General features: G+C 32.6%; 2 protein-coding genes across 2 annotated transcripts; both read left to right on the forward strand.

Moving 5' to 3' along the window:
* The first annotated feature begins 15,303 nt into the window (after window positions 1–15,303).
* Window positions 15,304–16,501, forward strand: LOC146954747 (uncharacterized). Its single transcript, XM_085745806.1, has 3 exons — window positions 15,304–15,354; window positions 15,751–16,236; window positions 16,286–16,501. Exons 1-3 carry the CDS (start codon window positions 15,304–15,306, stop codon window positions 16,499–16,501), a joined length of 753 nt encoding a protein of 250 aa, XP_085601932.1.
* An 846-nt stretch (window positions 16,502–17,347) lies between these two features.
* Window positions 17,348–21,987, forward strand: LOC146954748 (B3 domain-containing transcription factor VRN1-like). Its single transcript, XM_085718157.1, has 8 exons — window positions 17,348–17,488; window positions 17,756–19,181; window positions 19,301–19,778; window positions 20,116–20,234; window positions 20,309–20,582; window positions 20,685–20,771; window positions 21,172–21,230; window positions 21,430–21,987. Exons 2-8 carry the CDS (start codon window positions 19,125–19,127, stop codon window positions 21,676–21,678), a joined length of 1,323 nt encoding a protein of 440 aa, XP_085574283.1. The 5' UTR covers window positions 17,348–17,488; window positions 17,756–19,124; the 3' UTR covers window positions 21,679–21,987.
* Window positions 21,988–22,268: the final 281 nt, after the last annotated feature.

Below are 22,268 nucleotides of genomic sequence, written 5' to 3' on the forward strand. Positions count from 1 at the left end.
TCTAATAAATGAGTAGTAATTTCAAGAAAACATCATTTCAAAAACTTCAACCTCAGAATTTTTGTTGGATAATGTCTAACTCCATATTCATTTTTCATTTGCCATTTATTGTCCTTTGAGCTTGCTTTGGCATTTCCACCTCATCTGAACTCTCATCACTCGATTCTTCACCTTCTTTTGCTGAAGGACAAGAAATAGCAAGAGAAAAGTGAACATGGATTTTGAATATTGGGCTAAGGCTTAAAGAAGTGAGGTGAAAGATTTTGAGTGTTATAAATCCTGTGAAGTGTGGATGTTATAAAGTCGATAGGTTGGTGAAGGATTTAAGAACGTGAAGTGAGGTTAGGTGCTTGGGAGTTAATTTTGGAGTAAATAGGCTACTGCCACAATGTAAACTAGAAATAGAACTCCACAGTAAAATGTAGATTTGGAGAAGCAACTTTTCATTTACCACAAAAAGTGTCTTTGCCTTTGCTTTGATGTCAAAAACACAATCATACAATGAATCAATCTCACTCTCTAATTAACAATGACTCAATACTCAATCAATTTCTTCTAATTTCTGTGATCTCAATCATGTCATTAATAGCCCTCTAGAGTTGAAGTTGAAGGTCGTCTTTGATTTGATGGCATATCAATATGTGTAACTAAATCATTTTTTATTTGTTTATTCTAGTTCAATTTGAAGGTCATCTTTGATTTGATGGCATATCAACCTTACTTTGTTGCATTCATTTTAAAAAATATTCACAATCCCAACTAATGCTGATTCAAATATGGTTATTGTATGTTGGAGAAGGTTCCCATGAAAATTGTGGAGAAATGTTGGAATGGAATACCAAATCCACTATTTCTTAAGACTCCCAAATGGTGCTCAACATAAAATATTTTGGGTGAAGCGTGACACGATGCTATTTGGTTTCAAAAGAATTGGGACAAAATTGCAAAGTTTCTGATTACAAAGGAGATCATATTTAAAGGTTGAGATATTAGGGCTCAATACATTGAAAATAGACTATTTCAATATAAAATTCGTAGATGAATCAATTGCACACCTCTTATTTCAAGACCAAAATATCGATTGGGGATTCATCAGTCAATACAAAATAAAACTAGAAAACTACGATCTGAATACAAAAAGATGTCAGATTCTATAGCAATCTTGATTGGCTTATGGAAATTCCAAAGGAACGGCAACACTCATAACCCTAGCAAAACACCTCCCAAAAATAATTGAAAATATAAATTAACACTTATTTTTCAATAACAAAACTCACACACCAACCAAGTGTTGCAAAATAAAAAATTTCAGGTTCGAATTCACAGCCCAATAAATCAAATGTTATTAAACTCATACAACCTATCGAGCCAACGAGTCATTGGTCGAACTATTACATTTCTAGTTGAACCACATGAACAAATCACTATAAAAATCTTTTTTATTTTTTTGGTCAGGTAGTCTAGTGGCTAGAATTCACCTTTTTCATGGTGAATAAGTGGGGTGTCCGGGGTTCGAACCCCGGCCCCTGCATATAATAATGCATGTTCCTACCAACTGAGCTATGCTCACGAGGACCTCTATAAAAAACTTTGAAAATCAAAATTTAATGTCTAAAAATTATAAAAGAATCGTACTATACATTAAATAAAAAAAGGGAAATGTTGACCGGTATCCCCGGACACTGATTAAGGATACAAAAAAATTATATAGTAGCTAATGTATTGAAATTGTATAATTAATTTATAAAAATTCAAAAAAAGTATCCTTTTATGGTAATTACTTCCATTTTTTGTATCCTTAACTAATGTCCGGGGACACCGGTTAGCCTGACCGATAAAAAAATACAAAATGAAAGAACAAATGGATTTTCATTGCTTGTTGACATTTAGTATAAGCTAAAGTAATTCAAAATATATAATTAATTAATATAAGCGACAAATAGAATACCATTTAATTGAAATCACAAAAGCAAATCAATTTATAACAATTGATTCTATTTCAATGAAAGTTGGCTGCCTATCTTTATTCAAGCTTCATGCATCTAATCAAAAACACATTTGATTATTGCTAAAAATAAATTATCTACTATGACTACTAGTACCATTATCTCCAGTTTAAGGATTATGTCTCCTAATCCTTAATTTATTAGAACTTAATGTCTATATTATTAATTTTTAATTTGTTATGTAGTCTATACTTAAATTTCTATGAATCATCAAAGTAACATGCATGCATGAAAACTATAGGTAAAATTATACTTTTGTATCTCCGATTAATTTTAGATTTCACTTTGGTACCTGCAGAACATCTTCCCCAATTCAACGTCACTGCTTCAATCCATTTCTTAATCATGTCATTCTATTTCACATGTTAGAACATCTCGAGCAAAGTTCACGATATCCAGACACGATACAACTTAGATTCAAATGAAATACAAATGTTTGCAATAATAGAATACAATGCTTAAAATTCTAGAAATAAATATCCAGCACTTGAAAGGGCAAAGCAAATAAACATCTAGTTAGTGCCTTAAAAACAGACAACTAATGGTTTCTTGCAACAATTGAAACATCAAACACAAATTTTCTCTCATCAATCAACTTAAAGAGACAAGTATCTCCAATCTCCACATTGCATTCTTTCATGAATTTTGTCCAACCTTTACCGAACTTGCAGCCACGAATACTCTCATAATAATTCACTTTTACGAACCATGGCTTCCTCCCCATTTTCAACTCCACAATATTTCCATGACATCCTCTTTTCATAAATTCCTTTGGTACACTCTGCAAATACAAACAAAAATATCATTTATTTATTTTTTGTAGTTCTAACATTTCTATCTATATATGTAACTATATTTTATTTAATTAATCCTACCGGGGCTGTGTTCTTCACCAAAACCTTGAATGTGTTATGCTTCATCCCATCATGACCTTCTGTACAGTACAAGCATAAATACAAAATGATATCGTCTAAATTTTATAACACCCAAAAAATTTAGAGATATTTGAATATACTTTTGAGCTAAAAAATTTCAAGTATGAACTTAAACATATAATATATAGTTAATTAGGTTTTAAACTAAAAAAAATAAACTTAATCCTACATAAGTTAGGCCAATTACTAACTATTAAAAACTTAGTCCAAAAACTTATAAATTATTCATATGTTTGCAGACCAAATTAAAAACTTTTTTAATTCTCAGAACAATTTTAAAAATTAGGCTTAATTGCATGTTTGGTCCCTTATGTTTATTTTAGTTTTCAAGTTGGTCCCTTATGTTTTGAAAGTTTCAAGTTGGTCCCATACGTTTATTTTAGTTTTCAAGTTGGTCCCTTACGTTTTGAAAGTTTCAAGTTAGTCCCTTATGTTTATTTTAGTTTTCAAGTTGGTCCCTTATGTTTATTTTAGTTTTCAAGTTGGTCCCTTATGTTTTGGACCGACTTGAAAACTAAAATAAACATAAGGGACCAACTTGAAAACTAAAATAGACATAAGGGACCAACTTGAAACTTTCAAAACGTAAGGGACCAACTTGAAAACTTTTAAAACGTAAGGGACCAACTTGAAACTTTCAAAACGTAAGGGACCAACTTGAAAACTAAAATAAACATAAGGGACCAAACATGCAATTAAGCCTAAAAATTACATATATATGAGTCATTTACAATAATAAAATCTATAAACTTTAAAAAAGTTAGAATAATATAATTTATCAAATAAAAACATGATAACATACAAAAAAGCAAATAAAAGAAAAAGAAAGAATTAAAACCTTGTAGTTTCTTTGGGATTGCTTCGTTTCCGGCACGAGTAATAGTGACAGTGAATGAAAAAGGTCTCTGTCGAATCATCTCAAATTTACAAACATCGTCAACTTGCAAATTATATTTTTCCCTGAATATTTTCCAACCACCACCCAAACAAGATCTTTCTTTGTAACCATAATACCTCAAACTAACCTCCACACTCCTTACCAACCCTTATTGTTACAGTTCCATTAAAATCTTTCAAGTTTTCTCTTGAAAACTCACTTGGTAACCACTGTTTCAAATCATGGTTTATTAGAGATATTAATTAAAGCTAAACTTATTAGATACTTTGTATAGAAAACTTACAAAGAAATAGCCATTGGTGTAAGATTGTGTCATTATAACTTCAAAAGAGGGATTCTCATTAACAGCTTCAGATGTTTGGTATTTTCTAGCCTTCTTCACCACGGCGACTTTGTTACAACCTGTAAAGTTTAAAGATATAATGATCTATTTTGTTTACATTAACTATTTATCATACATTTGATTTAGAGATTATTTTCAAACGATTTTAAAAAACCAAATTTTTTTTATCATAAATGATAAAAATCACATATTTTTCCTTCCAAAAAAATAACATATTTTTATAGAAAAAGTATCTAACAATGCTTCCAAAAACGATTTTCAAGACACTTTTTTTTCTTCCTTAGATTTACAAGCTTTCAGAGAAAAAATCACAACAAACCATGGAATAACTCTTAAAAGTTAAAAGCAATTATTTCTATAAAAACTAATGATTTTTGTTTAAAAAAATAAATAGAGTAACAGACAAGCCTAAACTTACCTGAGAATTTTCTCTTGCCATTTATTGTCCTTTGAGCTTTCTTTGGCATTTCAACCTTATCACTCTCTTCATCACTTTCTTCACCTTCTTCAGTGGCTTCCTCATCACTTTCTTTACCTTCTTCAGTGGCTTCAGCACCTTCTTCAACTGATTTGATATTGGCATAGTTTATTTCTAAAGTATTGGCACCAAATATCTTAACCTTAAAATATGATCCACCAATGAATTTGAAAGTTAAGAGATATCCATATTTGAAAGACTTTGCAAAACTTTCTCAATTTTTTTGAAACCAAATGTCACCATTACTCTCCACCCAAAATATTTCTTGTTGAACACCAATTTGGAAATTTAAGGAATATAGGGTTTGATATTCCTTTCCAATATTTCTCCACATATTTCTTTGGAACCCTCTGCAACAAAGAAATTCAGAAATCATACATTAACAATATGGTTTACAGCATAAATGAAACATAATATAAAATATGCAATATAATTATTTGTAATAGACTTACAAGTTTCTTATCTTGCAATATTATTCTATGAAAATCTGGAACATGTTGAAATGACATGATGTTACTGAGTGAGTATTGGGGTAAGACTTTAGGAAATGAGGTTATGAGTTAAAGATTTTGAATGTGAGGTTTTTGTCTCTTAAAAGCCACGTTTGTAAAAATGCTATAGTGTCTTTTCCTGTGAAGTGTGTATGTTAAAGAATGATGGATTGGTCGTGTAGTGTCTTTTCATTTTAATTATCTTTTTTATTTTTGGGAAGCATGTAGAAAAAAGATAGGCAACTTTCACTAATATAGAATCAATTGGGAAGTGAGAAAAGTAGCAGAAATTGAATTGCCCTAGCCCTACACTTATTGGGAGAAGAGTTTCATTGATAGGTAGTATGTGTTATGAAGGAATTGGTTTTGACTATTGGATCTAGGCAATCTGGTTGGATAATTTGTCTTCTTTCATTCACCATGTGGTTACTTGAAAACCAAGACTATTGAATTTATTATTTAGATTATTAGAACATCCACAATGGAGACACCCATTTTTGGGTACTTAAATGAGTCTCACACATACACATCACTTTTTTTATCATTTTTTAATAGTAGTACCTAATAAGCACTCAATCCCTCCAACCCAGATCTCACACAAAGTTCTTAAATGGGACCCACTAATCAACTATCAATAACTTTATATCACTACATTTCAATTTTTTAATATTAAAAGCGTGCGGGTCCAGTTTAAAGTTGGGGGTCTTAAATAAGACCCCGGGTCTTAAGAGACCCCCAAAAAAAAATTCTCCAATGGGGGTACCTATTAGGTACGGTGTCTTAATTGGTAAAGACACCACCATTGGGGATGGTCTTAGTATGCTAGCTACTCAATACAGCTAGGGATGGGAATAGGTCAGGCCGGCCTACAGGGGCCTACGGCCTAACCTACGACAGGCCAAGCCAGGCCAGACTTTTTTCTTAAACAGAGAAGGCCTAGGCATTTTTAAAAGCCTATTTAGTTTAAAAGGCCAGGCCACAGGCCATTCAAAAAGCCTCTTAGGCCTATTAGGCCGGCCTATTTAAGTAAATATGAATAATATTATTTAATATTATATAATAATTTGTACTTTGAATTAAAATAAAAATTTGTTAACTTTTTTAGTAATTTAAGCTTATGAGTATACATTATTTTTTTGCATATTTAAATGTATTGTTATAAACTGTAATTGAAATACGATACAATATATAGCCAAATTTCCTAAAAACTCATCTTGATTATCAAAAGAGAGTTTAATCTAATCGATATATTAGTTCGCTAGTCTATTTAAACTTAGATCATATTGCTTATTAAAAAATGTTCATATGAAATAGGCTTTTAAACAGGCTAGCAGGTCGTACCAGGCTTTCAGAAGGCCAGACTTAGGCCTAAAAAGTAAGCCTGTGACAGGCCGCAGGCCAGACTTAGGCTTTCAAAAAAAAATTGACAGGTCAGGCTCAGGCCTAGCAAAGCCTAGATCGGCCTAGCCTATTCCCACCCCTAAATACAGCTCACTTGTTATGGTTACTTCTAGTACTTTGCTGTTGGATATGAATTTGACATTTATGACACGGTAAAAAATTCATTTTCTTTATTAGAAGCTAACAGTAAAATGTGTTTGACATTTAGTATAAGCTACAATTACTCAAAAGATATTAGTTAATATATATAAGCCACAAATAGAATACCATTGAATTGAAATCATAAAAGCAATTCAATTTCTACCAATTGATTCTATTTTAGTGAAAGTTGCTTGGCTATCTTTTTATACAAACTTCATGTATACATACATGCTTGATGATCCAACAGTCTCATACGGCATACACTCAAAAACACAATGGTTTGATCCCTTAATCTGCCATTTTTACATAAGGAACTGTAGGGTCCATTTCACACGAGCTCACAATGTAAGCTATAAATAGAAGCACCTTTTAATTTGCTACAAGAGTGTGTATCATCACAATATCTATCATACTTTAAGTGTCTAACATGACCGAGACATTGAATGTCTCATTGTGTTTTGTGTCGTGTATTTGATGACATGATCCATATTTTCTAATGTCTAATTAATTAGATGGCTTTAGTTATTTAAGAGAGGGTCCCTTTAGCTTGGACCAGTGTATGTTTTGGTCCAACTTGGACCAGTGAAATTACCTAGTACCACAAGTTGTGTTCTAATTGTCCCATGCCATACACCCCCTTATAGAAAATATGCTAGCAACTCCTTTTCCCTAGAGTCTAGATGCACATGAGTATGAGTCTTGCAAATTCCAGAATATATAGTCAATTTATGTATCTTATTAAAAATAAATACAAGCCACTATAAAAATTTCTAAGAATGAAATTCGTAATAAAAATAAAAACGTAACTATTAATAAGAGATTGGCATCCAAACTTGATAAAAATTAATAAAAGTTTTTTTTCCTTTCAAACTCTTCACTCATGTAGTTTCTTTTTTAACAAATCTTATTTTATTTTCCGTAAATAGTTTTTTCTTTTTTTTTTGAGGAACGTAAATAGTTTTTTCTAAAAAAAATAAATTGGCTGATATTAGTATATTACTTTACGTTACTCTCAATAGTTTTTTTTCACAAATCTTATTTTATTTTCCGTAAATAGTTTTTTCTAAAAAAATAAATTGGCTGATATTAGTATATTACATTACGTTACTCTCATCTTCTGTTATATAAATTACTTTGTCCGTATTTTATTGTAGCAGATTTTTTTTCACATTAATCTTTTTGACAAATTTTATTTTATTTTCCGTAAATAGTTTTTTCACAAAATGACAAAGGTTCATGTTTAGACTCAACCCATAAATCCATTTTCACAAAATGACAAAAATGTTACGGTGCAGTACATAAACCTTGCCTATCATTCAACTTGTACAACAGGTACTGAATAATTAATCTCAACTGTATGTATTAAATATTAATATATCAATGGTCAGCCTTTAACTGGTCCAAGTTGAACCCCAACGTTTACTGGTCCAAATTAAAAGAAACCTTTAAGAGAACGTTCTAATAGTACAAAATACAAAACATGTTCCTCAATTCAACGTTCCTGCTTCAATCCATTTCTTAATCATGTCGTTATATAGCCCTCCAACGTTCTTCAAGATTATGCAGAATCATGCACTTCAAAATGAAGAATTTGTAAGCATTTTATAATCTCCTAAACTTACTTGCATAATAGTTCAAAAGTCCAGTATAATTTCAAGTCAAGTATAGTATAATAATTTCTACTTAATTTTATGTGACTTACAATGACGAATTAAAATTTAGGAGTACGGGGTCATTGCAAATGCTTAACCTTATACATGTGTTTTAATTTTACAAAATTTCAGTATTTTTACGAAAACATAAAAAGTTGAATAATTTATCATGATTAAATTCAAACAAATTTTTTATAGGGGGTTAAAAAGCTAGATATTAACATTATTTTCAAACAAATTTTTTATAGGGGTTAAAAGCTATATATATTAATATTATTTATTTGCATGGATTAAAATATTTGTGCCTTGTTCTGAAGGAATCTAGTTGGAAAGGAACCCATAAGTTTAAAACAACTCAAAAAGCATTGCAAACATTCATGCATATAGTAACATGATACTTCTTAGAGTCAAATGAAATATAGATGCTTACAATTAACAAAATACAAAGCCTTAAAATTGTAGAGCTAAGAAATGTTCAACTAAACATTTAGTTGGTACCCTAAAGAACAATAGAACAAACAGCCAATGGGTTTTTTTTTCCAACAATTTCTTCAATCAACTCAAAGAGACAAGTATGTCCAATCACTTTTACCAACCATGATTGTTCTTTACATAAACTGCTTAGGAACAGTCTTCAAATACAAGCAAAAATATTATGTATACATAATGTAGTTCTAACATCTCTATCTATATATCAACATAGTAACCATGTTATATTTAATCAATCCTACTGGGTTTTTGTTATTCACACTCCGGTCACTAATATAAGCAAAAATCCACTTTCTAGGTTCATTCAATAAATGAGTATGCAGCCTATGATAAAGACTACATACATCATTAATTGAATGAATCTAGAAAGTGGATTTTTGCTTATATTAATGACCGAAGGGTGTATGAGCCAAAAAAAGTTCAATTATGTCCTTCAACATATATTTTATAGCTAGGTTCCAAAATAAAATAAAAAAATCTAATCCTTGAACCCTCAACTATTACGTAAGGCCCAATCACAAACTATTTAAAAGTTCAACAACATTAATACAATTTATTTCAAAATCACACGTATTTAAAACTAAAGATTTAGGATACAATTAAAAACTTTTAGCTAAAAAACATTTAAGATATTGATAACTTTGAAGGCCAAACTAAAAACTTTTAGTTCAAAGAAATATTTCAAAAGGTACAAATATTTAAGAATTCTTTACAATAAATGGTCTAAAAAGAGTTAGAAGAATACCCTCAAAAAAATGTACTTTTGGACGGCTAGAAGTTCCTCCGATCTAAGTTAGTTAAATTATAAATTAGTACGTAAAAATCAATTATAGAATTAAAAGTTACTGATTCTAGTTTGAAGTAGAATTTTCTTTAAGAAATCAAAATGATATATTAACAAGAAACAACAAACTATCTAAACAGCACAAGATGTACCATCTAAGACAACCGAAAAGTACAAAAAGTGTTCAGCAAAAAGAAAAATAAACTAGCCAATACCGGCACATAAGAATGGGTTTTGGCATCAATCATGAAAGCTATAATAAAAGTTTACAGATTTAGCTTTAAACCACCAGAAGGAGAGAAGTTTAACATTCTTCGGTATCTGAGTCGAAGAATTAACTTTATTTTGGAACAACCTGTCATTTCTTTCCTTCCATAACACCCACGAACAAGCAAACCAAATCAGATGCATAAGTGAACATACATCGAGATTTGTCATAGCTGGAAGAAGTACCAAACTGATAGAAATGATCCAAAACATTAGATGGATCTGCTGAGTAAACACCAAGCCAATTCCTAACTAACTGCCATAGTTGGCCAAAAAAATGACAAGACAAAAATAAGTGAGTCTCTGATTCCTGTTGCCCACAGCCAGAAACACACAGTTGAGCCTCAGAAGTAATAATGCCTCTCCGGAACAGATTTGTCTTAGAGGGCAACCTATTCCGAAAAAGACGCCAAGCAAACACAGAAACCTTCAATGGAATGTCCTTCCTCCAAAGTAAAGCCGCTGGAACATGCATAGTGGTGGGTGGCCCTGATGTGAGCACTCGATAAGCACCACTGACAGTATATCCCACGACCGGATCATGTGTCCATCTCCAAGAATCATCAAGATCAACCTACAACACAACATTTAGTAACATATTCCTACACTCCTCTACCAAGGCCTCCTCCCACGCCCACAACCTCCTACGCCAATTCTAAGCCTCTCCTCCCTCATCCCATCCCCAAGCAAACATTTGTGCTACAATCACCATTTTATTTTCTGATAAATCAAACAAACGGCGGAACCTAACACAAAAAGGTACCTCACCTACCCACCTATCCAACCAAAAAAGAGAGCTAACTTCGTTTCCGACAATGTGACGTAAATTGTCACGAAACCAACTACCCGATACCGCACCATCACCATCTCGGATGCTAGCTATCGTCCTCCACCACACCGACCCCTCCCGACCACAAGCCTTCAAACGACCTCCTACCAAGCTGTATCTGGCGGCTAGTATTCTAAACCAAAGACCCTCTCTATCCCCCAATAGTCTCCAATACCACTTTCCTAACAGAGATAAATTAAATTCCCTAATTATCCCTACCCCTAAACCACCAACCTCCTTATCCAAACAAATGGACCCCCAATCAATCCAAGTAATTTTCCTATTATCCTCACACCGACCCCAAAAAAAGCGAATTAAAAGAGATTCAATAGAGGCAATGATACCTGAGGGAGCTTTGAAGAAGGAAAGGGCATAGACAGGGAGTGAAGTTAGGACAGACTTTAGAAGAACAAGGCGGCCACCAAAAGAAAGATGTCTGCTTTTCCAACCGGACAGACGAGAATTAATTCTGCTAATCACAGGTTCCCAAAAATTCAACCGGCGAGGATCGCCCCCAACTGGGAGGCCCAAGTACATAATAAGGAAGCCACCAACTTTACAATTTAAAACCACCGCCGCTCCAAGTAGCCAAGACTGATTAATATTAACACCAACAAGCTCGCTCTTATGGAAGTTTACTTTTAAACTCGACATTGCCGCGAAAAGATGCAACACGGCTCTCATAGCCTTGACATTGACCCAAGTTTTCTCCCCCAAAATGAGAGTATCATCTGCAAATTGTAAGTGGGAAATGGAAAGAGACTTGTCCCTACCAACTTTGTAGCCTGAGAAAATATTATTAGTAATCAGAGAATCCATCATGACATGGAACCCCTCCGCCGCCAACAAAAATAAGAAGGGAGAAAGAGGGTCCCCCTGACGAAGACTTTGAGCTAAGGGGAATTCATCAGTGGAACTCCCATTCACTAAGACCGATGATGTAGCTGTAGTAACACACTCCCTCATCCATTTCCTCTAAAGGGTCGGAAAAGACATTTTTTCCATCACATCATCCAAATATCTCCAATCCACTGAATCATATGCCTTTTCAAAATCCACTTTTAACATCAATTAATCTTTGTTACATTTTTTTCTTCATCTACCACCTCATTAGCAACCAGAATACCATCAAGAATTTGTCTTCCTTTGATAAAAGTTGTCTGGGTGTCTGAAATAACACTACCAATAACCGTCCTCAACCTATTTGCCAGTAACTTAGCCAATATCTTATACAAGCTGGCCACCAAAGAGATGGGGCGAAAGTCATTCAAACTCTGTGGGGAATTTTTTTAGGAATGAGAGTAATGAATGTACTATTTATACCTCTCAGGAGCTTGCCATTTCGATGAAAATCAGCCACAAAATGCATTAGATCTTCTTTCATATCCAGCCAGAAATCCTTAATAAAGCCAAAATTCACACCATCCGGACCAGAACATTTATAACTCTCACAGTCCCACACCGCAATTTTGAGTTCCTCCATGTTGAATGTTTGAAGTAGAATTAATTTCCGAATGCAAAAACTATTATACTCGAAAGTAAACAAACATGTCAAAATCAATTATACATCATTAAAAATAATTTTAACCCTTTTAGAAGTGGAACCAAACATACAAAATCAACTTTAGGTCAAAGTTAAGAATTAATATTAAAAAATATATATACAAGATTTAAGTTTATGTTTTTATAAACCAAAATAATATCTAATTCAAATATTAAAAAAATGTATAAAGAAAACTACATTTTGTTGATATTTTCATCAGAATTACTCCCTCCGTTTCAAAATGAGTGTCACTTTAGCCAAAAAAAATTGTTTCAAAATGAGTGTCGCTTTCAGTTTCCAATGCAATAATAACTTTTTCTTTTCAATTGTACCCTCTAATTAATACTCTGCACACTACTTCCAAAATATTACTTTTAAAACTAACCAATGGTTAATAAGGATAATTTGGTAAAATAATCATTCTCTTTCTCTTAATCATTGCATTTCTTAATATGTGTGTAAACACTTAAAACGATACTCATTTTGAAACGGAGGGAGTAGTTTTATTGTTTTCTTTTTTCTCCAAAAATTTAGTATCTATCGAACATTAGTATGATATTATTAAGCGACATTGTCTTCCCACCGAATTTTGATATGAATGTCTTTGTGTCTTCCATGCAAATTTACCATGTGTCCAAATATTAATACAACATATCAAGTAGGAAAATCATTAATGATTCAAATTAAAGATGCTTTCACAACACCACTCCACAACCTATCCATAACCACTCCACATTTAAAGTACTAGATAGACCTTGTAAAACTTGTAAGATTTTGACAAGCACATACACCCTCCGGTCACTAATATAAGCAAAAATCTACTTTCTAGGTTCATTCAATAAATGATGTATGTAGTCTATAATAAAGACTACATACATCATTAATTGAATGAACCTATAAATTGAATTTTTGCTTATATTAGTGACCGGAGGGTGTATAAAATGGAAGATTGTATGTGTTAACAATAACATGCCAACCTGAATAAGAAGTGGTTAATGCTTGAGTATATGGTGTAAATTCATAAGAGCATAACAAAAGTCGTTCATTGTGTAGCTCTGAAACAAAATATGATGCATTTGATCAAAATGCTTCCATGACAATAATGTAATATCATTTTCTCTGCCGTTTGTATTAATGCATACATTATCTATCATTTAAAAAAAAATTGGGAAAAGGTTTTTTTAATTAATTAAGTGACAATAATGTTAAGGGCGATTTCATTCTCCACATCTAAACAAACACAACCCCGTTTTTGTTCCTTCATTTTTGTTTTTGGTACAATGTTCCTTCATTTTATATACAATCATATGTTAGTGCAAAACTCCATTGTTAATTACTTTTTTTTTTTTAAATAATTATTGGAAAAACTAACACACATCAAATGTTAAAAAAATATATTACAAAAATGTCAGGTCTAAAAATTATAAAAGAATCATGCTATACTTGAAAACTAAAAAAATCCAAAATGGAATTTGGATTTTCATGGACTTTGATCTTTTCTTTTTAGGGATCATGGACTTTGATCTTAAAAGTTGGATTTGACATGGGCGTGATTCATTTTACATACATTTGATATCTTTCTTTTTATCTCTCTCGATAAAAATCCTCTTTCATCTAAATAAGAAAATTGCTGTTGACACATATACAAAGGCTGAGACACACATGTAAAAGACGAAAATACCCCTTCGGTAGTTAACTGCCGAGGAACTAAACCGGCTGCAGTTAACTACCGAGGAAAACCTCGGTAGTTAACTACCGAGAAAACCAGTTTCACAGCTTCTTTTGGGTTTGTGAACGAAATGGTTTATAAAACATATTATAGAGAAGGTTTGTTAGCCTCGGTTGTTTTCTACAATCGTTGTTGTTGTTATCAGAATAAGTGCTACACTTTACATTTTTTATAATATTGGTGTCTCTCCAAATTGAATCTTTCACCCTTGTTGTTGTTGTGTACGTTCATAGCTTCTTCTTTTGGACAAAGCTCAAAAGATAGGTCAAAACAAGGTGCAATCACAAGTTTATTCACTAATTTCTGCTTCTTCTCCTTTGTTGCGCCCATTCCAAGACCAAGACATAGATCTGTATTGCATTCTTCATCACTTTTCATGGCTGCAATAGTTGGTTGAGAAAAGAGAAAGAAAAGTAGAAAAGAAGGGTGTTGGAAAATGATAGTATGATCTAGTCAAATAAATATTATTGGGATCTTCTTGTGGGTTAACTGGCTGAAACCACATCTCAAAAAAAAAAAAAAAAAAAAACTGGCTGAAACCACGAGCTTGTGGGTTTGTGAACGAAATGGTTTTCAGGATGGTGAAACTGAATTTCGGCAGTTAACTGCCGAGGTTTTCCTCGGCAGTTAACTACCGAGGTTTTCCTCGATAGTTAACTGCAGCCGGTTTAGTTCCTCGGCAGTTAACTACCGAGGGGTATTTTCGTCTTTTACATGTGTGTCTCAGCCTTTGTACATGTGTCAACAGCAATTTTCTCTAAATAATGATTTTTTTCGTCAATCCTCTCGTTCCTAAGGGAAGAAGTTTTAGTAATTCAGATCTAGATAGATAGATAAGTAAAACTTGATCACGTATTGTTCAATACATTTGGTCACTGTTATAAGTAAAAATTAATGATGTATATGATCTTTATTATAGATCAGATACATCATTTAATGAATGAATCTAAAATATTGAATTTTCCTTACTTGTAATAATGATTGAAAAGTGTATATAAATCAAATTCTCCTCAAAAGTTCATCCTTCAGTAAAACTTATTAACCACTTAAGTATTTTTTTTTTGTCGAACAACCACTTAAGATAATTACTTTATTTAAATTATAATTTATTTTAATGAGTCATGTATTTATTTTTCTCGTCCAAAATACTACTTTGGTCTAGATAAATAATTGAATTAATCTAAAATGCGATAAAAAAAGACAATGAGACCTTTGGCTTAAATGCAATTTTAGTCCCTCAATTTTCTTAACTTGATAATATCAGCACAACAAAATCCCTTCATCTTCAGAATCAGAGCAACATGTCCGATGTTCACAATGGGAATGGTAGTGAAACTAGAAGAATACACTCCTACAAAACTAGAACTGGTAAGCACACTACACTCACTTCATTCTCTTTTCTGATTCATTCTTTCGATTATAGATATGGAATAGATCAAGAATTGCATGTAAATTTTGGCCTTTTTTTCGCTTAATTAAGAAATTATTGTTGATTTGATCATGTATATTCTTGTTTTTGGCTTTGTTGTTCATCTTCTATCAATTGCTTTGTGTTTACGCATTTGCCTTATGGTTTTGTTGATTTTAGCTTCTGTCTCATTGCTGTGATTCATCATTGTAGTTTCTCTCTCCTCGCCATAACTGTTTTTGTCCGGTGGAGTCCGGTGACCTTTTTCATTGTTCTCTTCGCTGATTCACCTGCGTCTTACTTCCCCCATCCTCAAAACTACTCTACACTGCTCTTTTCTAAGTTTTGGTGTTCAGTGCTGGTGGTTGTGTTTTCCGGTGAGGTGGTGTTGGGTTTATGAAGTAGCTACGGTGGTTTCCTCTTGTTTTGGGGTCCTTGGTGATCGTTTGGCTTCCATGGATCCGACGGTGACAATGGCGGCGAAGCCGCCGGAATCTGGAAAATCTTTTGTTCAAGCACTTTCTACTTCGTGTGAGATCCAATTGAGTCAACTACATCCTAAGGTTGCGATGGGAGATTCGGTGCGTGTCAAAATCTCACAAGATGAGCACGAATCTGGCATTGCAGATTGTAGATGCAACCTCCATGGCAGATTGACCCTGCACAAAAGTGATTCTCCTTTGATAACTCAAGCTTTGAAGCAGAAATTGTGCAATCTATGGCCAAATTTGCGTAACTGGAACCTAACTCCTCTGGGAAAGGGTTTTTGTGAGTTCAATTTCAGTTCAATTGAAGAAATGCGAATGATTTGGGCTTTGGGGGGTGGTGAATTTGAAACTTCGGTTTCTTAGATTTTATTGCTGGACCAGTGATTTCACTCCTCAAGCTCAGGTGCAAACTCATGCTCGGATATGGGTTAGTAGGTTGATGCACTTGCCATATGAATATTGGAGGAAGAAGACTCTTTATGAGATTGCTTCAGGTTTAGGTACCCCTCTCACCGTTGATGATGCTACTTTGAACAAACGTTTTGGACTCTTTGCTAGAGTTCTAATTGATGTTGATTTATCTGAGAAACTCTTTGAAACTGTTGTTGTTGAAACTTGAAAGAGAGGGTCATGCTTTGTCCATAGCAGTTCAATATGAGAAACAACCTTTCTAGTGTGCTAATTGTAAGATCTTGGGACATAATCTTCAAAATTGCATGAAATTAGGCTCTAATAATAAGAATGAAGGCCCTGTTAGAATGAAATCCAGAAATGATTTAACTAGGAAGAAATACACTGAGAAGGATTTGATTGCAAAGAAAAATGTGGAGAATAACTTGTCTGGCAAGAAACAGGTTGATGATTCCTTGTCTGGCAAGCAACAAACTGATATTGACTTGTCTGGCAAGAAACAAGTTGTTTTTGAATTGTCTGGTAAGACACAGGTTGGAATTCATGTGTCTGGTTAATAACAAGCTGAGATTGTGGACATCATTGTTAGCAGTTCTATCTCTGAACCTGTCATTGTTGACAACTCTCAACACTCTGATGCAAATGAAATGCCTGAGGTTTTTTATGCTTTAGATCATTTTATTGTTCAAAAAACCATAGGGTAGGAAGGAACTAGTGATGATGTGACTGTTTCACCGGTAATCATGAAGGAGAAGGATCCTTCAACACTAGTTCTTCACAACTCTTTTGATTTGTTAGAGGAAAATAGTGAACTTCCTTCTAGGGAGGCTAAGTTACCTGACATGGCTGTTGCTATCAGTTCAAAGGATATGCTCTTAGGTAGCGCTGGACATGATATGCATGCACGGTCATTCCCCAGGGTTGTTTCTGTGTCATCTGGCCAAACTTGGGATCATAATAATGCTATGCAGTGTGATTCTGTTGAATTGCTTACTACTAAATTAGTGGAATCTGTTTGTGCTTCTGCTGAGATGCCTATTACTGATAAATTGGTGGAACCTGTGACTGTTACTGAAGTGTTAGGACCAGACAAAGGAAAAATTCAGAATGCTAATAGCTTTAAGCATTGCTCAGAGGCAAGCAAGAAAGAGTAGCAGCTCTGCAAGAGGCTAAGGCTCTGATGGCATCACATGTAGTAAGCACATCCAAACTCGTTCCAAAAAGGGTGTAATCAAAAGCAATTCCAAATATGTTTGACTGTCATGAGATGTTTCTTAATATGTGTCTTGCTAGTTGTTTGACAGCTTAGTTTAGCCAGTTGATTTGCTTCTTTGCATATATGTTGTTTTAGTTGAGTTTGGTCATAGTTGGCCGCTTATATGTTGTAATAAGGTTCAGGCCTTATACGTTTGATTAATGAATATATTTTAATTGATATATTTTAAACCATGATCTGAAACAGAGGATACCTAATTGGATTTCAAAAGAATACATGAAAGAGTTGTTGCAAGGGAATGCAACGATTAGAAATGTTGATGAGGACATGACATGGTTAGCGACGTTAAATTTCGATGAATGGATTTGAAATTTTGCTATGCGAGCTGGTTGGAAGTCATTTGTGCAGGAACATAACTTGCAAGCTGGTGATGTATGTAAATTTGTGATGACTCAACAAAAACCACTTTCATTCACAATTACTATTATCCCAGCTACAAAGGAACCATGCCTGGAGCAGTTTCAAGGTATTTCTTTCGTTATTATTGTTTTTGGAAAGATACATATTTTATTGTAGTTTAATCTTGATACATTTGATCAATGTAAAAAGTTTTTTAATTTGTCAACAAATTACAATCAATCATATATGTTCATCATGGAATAGTCACCATAATATATAAGTATTTGGTTTTAGTCATTCTAATATTGGCTACATAAAGACTAAAATAAATATTATGCATGTATATATTACAGGGATTAATTCTAACATATACAAATTTTACAAGCACTGAAACAGAACAATGGTCAAAAGTAAAAAATGATATGTTCACTATGATTGAAGTTTTTTTCCAAGTACTAAAGGTGATATATAACAAATTTAAACTAACTTTTAATGATCTAAGATCATTGATTTATACTGTAAATATCTTTACACATTCATATGAGTTAATTTAATCAATTTTGTTAGTTGGTTTTTACCTAAAAAGTGATTTGAGCCAAAACTATGCCATCATAAAGTAACTAAAGCTATCTAATTAATTAGACATTAGAAAACAGAATGAAACATGCAATGACTCGGTCATGTTAAAGTATGACAGATACTGTGATGATACACACACAAATAGGACAAAGCAAATCCACTTTTGTGGCAAATTAAAAGTTGCTTCTATTTATAGCTTACATTGTGAGCTCATGTGAAATGGACCCTACAGTACCTTATGTAAAAATGGCAGATATTAAGGGATCAAAGGAAAAGACACACGGCTTTGTAATCTAACCAATGTGTTTTTGAATGTATGCAGTGTGAGACTGTTGGATCATCTCAAGCATGTATAGCTTTCACTGAATTGTACTAACTGCTAAACACTTTTTTATCGTGTCATAAATGGCAAGTTCAATCCAACACCAAAGTAGTAACACCAGAAAAAATTAGATAGAAAATTCATCATTTCTCTACATGACCTGTACTGGACAGTAATAAAGTCTTGGTTTTCTACCATACTACAAAAAATATCTTTAACTTCATAACATTCACACTTCATAATATTCAGACCTAACACTCAAAATCTTTCACCTCACTTCTCTAAGCCTTAGCTCAATACTCACTCACTAACATCATGTCATTTCAATATATTCCAGATTTTCATAGGATCATCTTGCAAGATAAGAAACTTGTAAGCATATTAGAAAGAGTTATCTTGCATATTTACATTATGTTTCATTTATAATATAGTATTTATGTATCATTTTTTAAAAAATGTTTATGTATGATTTTTGAATTTCTTTGTTGCAGAGGGTTCCAAAGAAATATGTGGAGAAATATTGGAAAGGAATATCAAACCCTATATTCCTTAAGTTTCCTAACGGTGTTGAACAAAAAATATTTTGGGTGGAGAGTAATGGTGATATTTGGTTTCAAAAAAATTGGGAAAATTTTGCAAAGCCTTTCAAATATGGATATCTCTTAACTTTCAAATTCATTGCTGGATCATATTTTAAGGTTAAGATATTTGGTGCCAATACTTTAGAAATAAACTATTCCAATATCAAATCAGTTGATGAAGGTGCTGAAGACACAGAAGAAGGTAAAGAAAGAGATGAATCAAGTGATGATGAAGTCACAAAAGAAGCTCAAGAAAGTGATGAATCAAGTGATGAGGAAGCCATTGAAGAAGGTGAAGAAAGTGATGAAGAGAGTAATGAGAGTTCAGATGAGGTTGAAATACCAAAGCAAACTCAAAGGACCAGAAATGGCAAGAGAAAATTCTCAGGTGAGTTTGATCTTTTTTGGGTAGATTTAGGCTTGTCTGTTACTCTATTTCTTTAAAAATAAATCACTTGTTTTTATAGAAATAATTATTTTAAGAGTTATTGAATGGTTTGTTGGAATTTTATGTCTGAAAGGTTGAAAATCTTTGAAAGAAAAATGTCTTGAAGTGCTGAGTAGATACTTTTTATATAAAACTGTGATTTTTTTTTGTAGGAAAAATATGTGATTTTTATTATGATAAAAAAAAATAATAAATACTTAATTGGTTTTCTTAAAATCTTCTAAAAACAATATCTAAATCAAATGTATAATAAATAGTTAATGCCTAAACTTGGCAGGTAGTAACAAAGTGGCCATGGTAAAGAAGGCTAGAAAATGCCTAAGATCTGAAGCTGTTAATGAGAATCCCTCTTTTGAAGTTATAATGTCACAATCTTACGCCAATGGCTATTTCTTTGTAAGTTTTCTATACAAAGTATCTATTAATTTTAGCTTTAATTATTATATCTAATAAACCATTACTTGAAACAGTGGATACCAAGTGAGTTTTCAAGAGAACACTCGAAAGATTTTAATGGAACTGCAACAATAAGGGTTGGTAATGAAAGGAGTGTGGAAGTGAGTGTGAGGTATTATGATACCCAGAAAAAATATTGTATGGGTGGTGGATGGAAAATATTCAGGCAAAAATATAATTTGCAAGTTGATGATGTTTGTAAATTTGAGATGATTCGACGGAGACCAATTTCATTCAATGTTACTATTACTTGTGCCAAAAACGAACCAAGGCCAAAGAAATCACTAGGTTTTCTTTCTTTCTTTTTTATTTGGTTTTCTGTATGTTATAATTTTTTTTATTTGATATTTGATTAACATCTAATATTTTTTTTTTGTTATCCATGACAAGGTTATAAAAAAGGGGTCTCTTGTGGTAATAGTGTTGTAAAGAAGCAAGACATTGGAGGAACATCTAGGAGCCATCCAAAAGTAAAGGGTATTGCTCTAACTTTTTTAATGTTTTTAGATTTTATTATTGTAGAGGGTTCTGAAATATTTGTATCTTTTAAATAGTTCTTTGAACTATTATATATATTTCTTAATTTGGTCTTCAAACTTATGAATGATTTATAAGGTTCTTGGACTAAGTTTTTAATTGTATATCGTTAATCTTTAATTTTAAATACCTGTGAATTGAAATATTTTTTATGTTCAAAGAACTTTTAAAAAGTTCTTTGAACTTTTTGATAGTTAGTGATTGACGTAACTTATCCAGTTTTCAGTTTCTTCTTTTACTTTAGAACCTAACTATAAATCTATTCAAATATATCTAAATTTTTTGGGTGTTAAAAAATTAGATTAGATTAGATACTATCATTGTGTTTATGCATGTACAGAAGGTCATGATGTGAAGGAGCACAAGACATTCAAGGTTTTCGTGAAGAACAAAACCCCGGTAAGATATAATTACATAAAAATATATGTCAAATCACATTTTCATATTTTCCCGTAACTAACTTTCGTTCAATTTAGTCTCATAAGTTTTCTCCGTTAGTCAAGTTAATCCCATTCTATTAACTTTTAACCTCTAATGTATGAGGTGGACACACAATGTATGTGAAAGTCATCACTAATATTTTTGTTTGTATCTGCAGTGTGTACCAAAGGAGTTTATGAATCATGAAAATATCTTGGAGTTGAAAATGGGGAGAAAATCATGGTTTGTAAAAGTCAAATATTATGAGAGTCTTTGTGGCTGTAAGTTCGGTAAAGGTTGGAGAAAATTCATGAAAGAATGCAAAGTGGAGATTGGAGATACTTGTCTCTTCAAGTTAATTGATGAAAGAAATTTTGTGTTTGATGTTTCAATTGTAGGAAAGAATCCATTAGCTGTGCTTCTTTAAGGCACTAACTAGATGTTTATTTGCTTTGCCCTTTCAAGTGCTGGATATTTATTTCTACAATTTTAAGCATTGTATTCTATTATTGCAAACATTTGTATTTCATTTGAATCTAAGTTGTATCGTGTCTGCCTTTGGATATTTTAGTTCCTCTAAATTTGGTCACTCAAATATTAAGCAATGTATTTTGGTATTGTAAACATTTGTATTTGATTTGAACCTAAGAAGTATTGTGCCAGCCTTTGGATATTTGTTCTGTGATTGTTGGTAATGTGCTTTAAACTTTAGGTTCTATGATATTTGTGGCTTGAAGATCTATTAGTACATGCAAATATATCGTGCTTCAAGCTTTTCTTCCATGTAGCATGACTGATTAATGACAGAACAACAAACAAATGAGATTAATGCTGCAAATTACATAAACAAACAATGTCTACCTTAAACATACCACACCCAAGCTGTCATCAATGAGATTAATACATAGTGACGAAGACACTATGTATTAATCTTTTGACTTAAATTTGTTCAACTACCAAGGAACAATGAAAACAATTCACTAAGGAAAACGTGTGACTTTGGTCTTCAACACACAA

Source organism: Medicago sativa, chromosome 1 (assembly GCF_051527215.1).
Source record: "Medicago sativa cultivar Bolivia chromosome 1, Bolivia_mono, whole genome shotgun sequence".
In the NCBI taxonomy this organism is placed as follows: Eukaryota; Viridiplantae; Streptophyta; class Magnoliopsida; order Fabales; family Fabaceae; genus Medicago; species Medicago sativa.

Bases quoted from the DNA above. Each gene is read 5' to 3' on its own strand.
- LOC146954747 (XM_085745806.1), top strand. From the start codon at position 15,304: ATGGGAATGGTAGTGAAACTAGAAGAATACACTCCTACAAAACTAGAA. The intron at 15,355-15,750 runs GTAAGCACACTA...TTTGGTGTTCAG, and splicing joins CTCCTACAAAACTAGAACTG to TGCTGGTGGTTGTGTTTTCC. The intron at 16,237-16,285 runs GTTTCTTAGATT...CCTCAAGCTCAG, and splicing joins GTGGTGAATTTGAAACTTCG to GTGCAAACTCATGCTCGGAT.
- LOC146954748 (XM_085718157.1), top strand. From the start codon at position 19,125: ATGTCATTTCAATATATTCCAGATTTTCATAGGATCATCTTGCAAGAT. The intron at 20,583-20,684 runs GTTTTCTTTCTT...ATCCATGACAAG, and splicing joins AAGGCCAAAGAAATCACTAG to GTTATAAAAAAGGGGTCTCT. The intron at 20,772-21,171 runs GTATTGCTCTAA...ATGCATGTACAG, and splicing joins GAGCCATCCAAAAGTAAAGG to AAGGTCATGATGTGAAGGAG.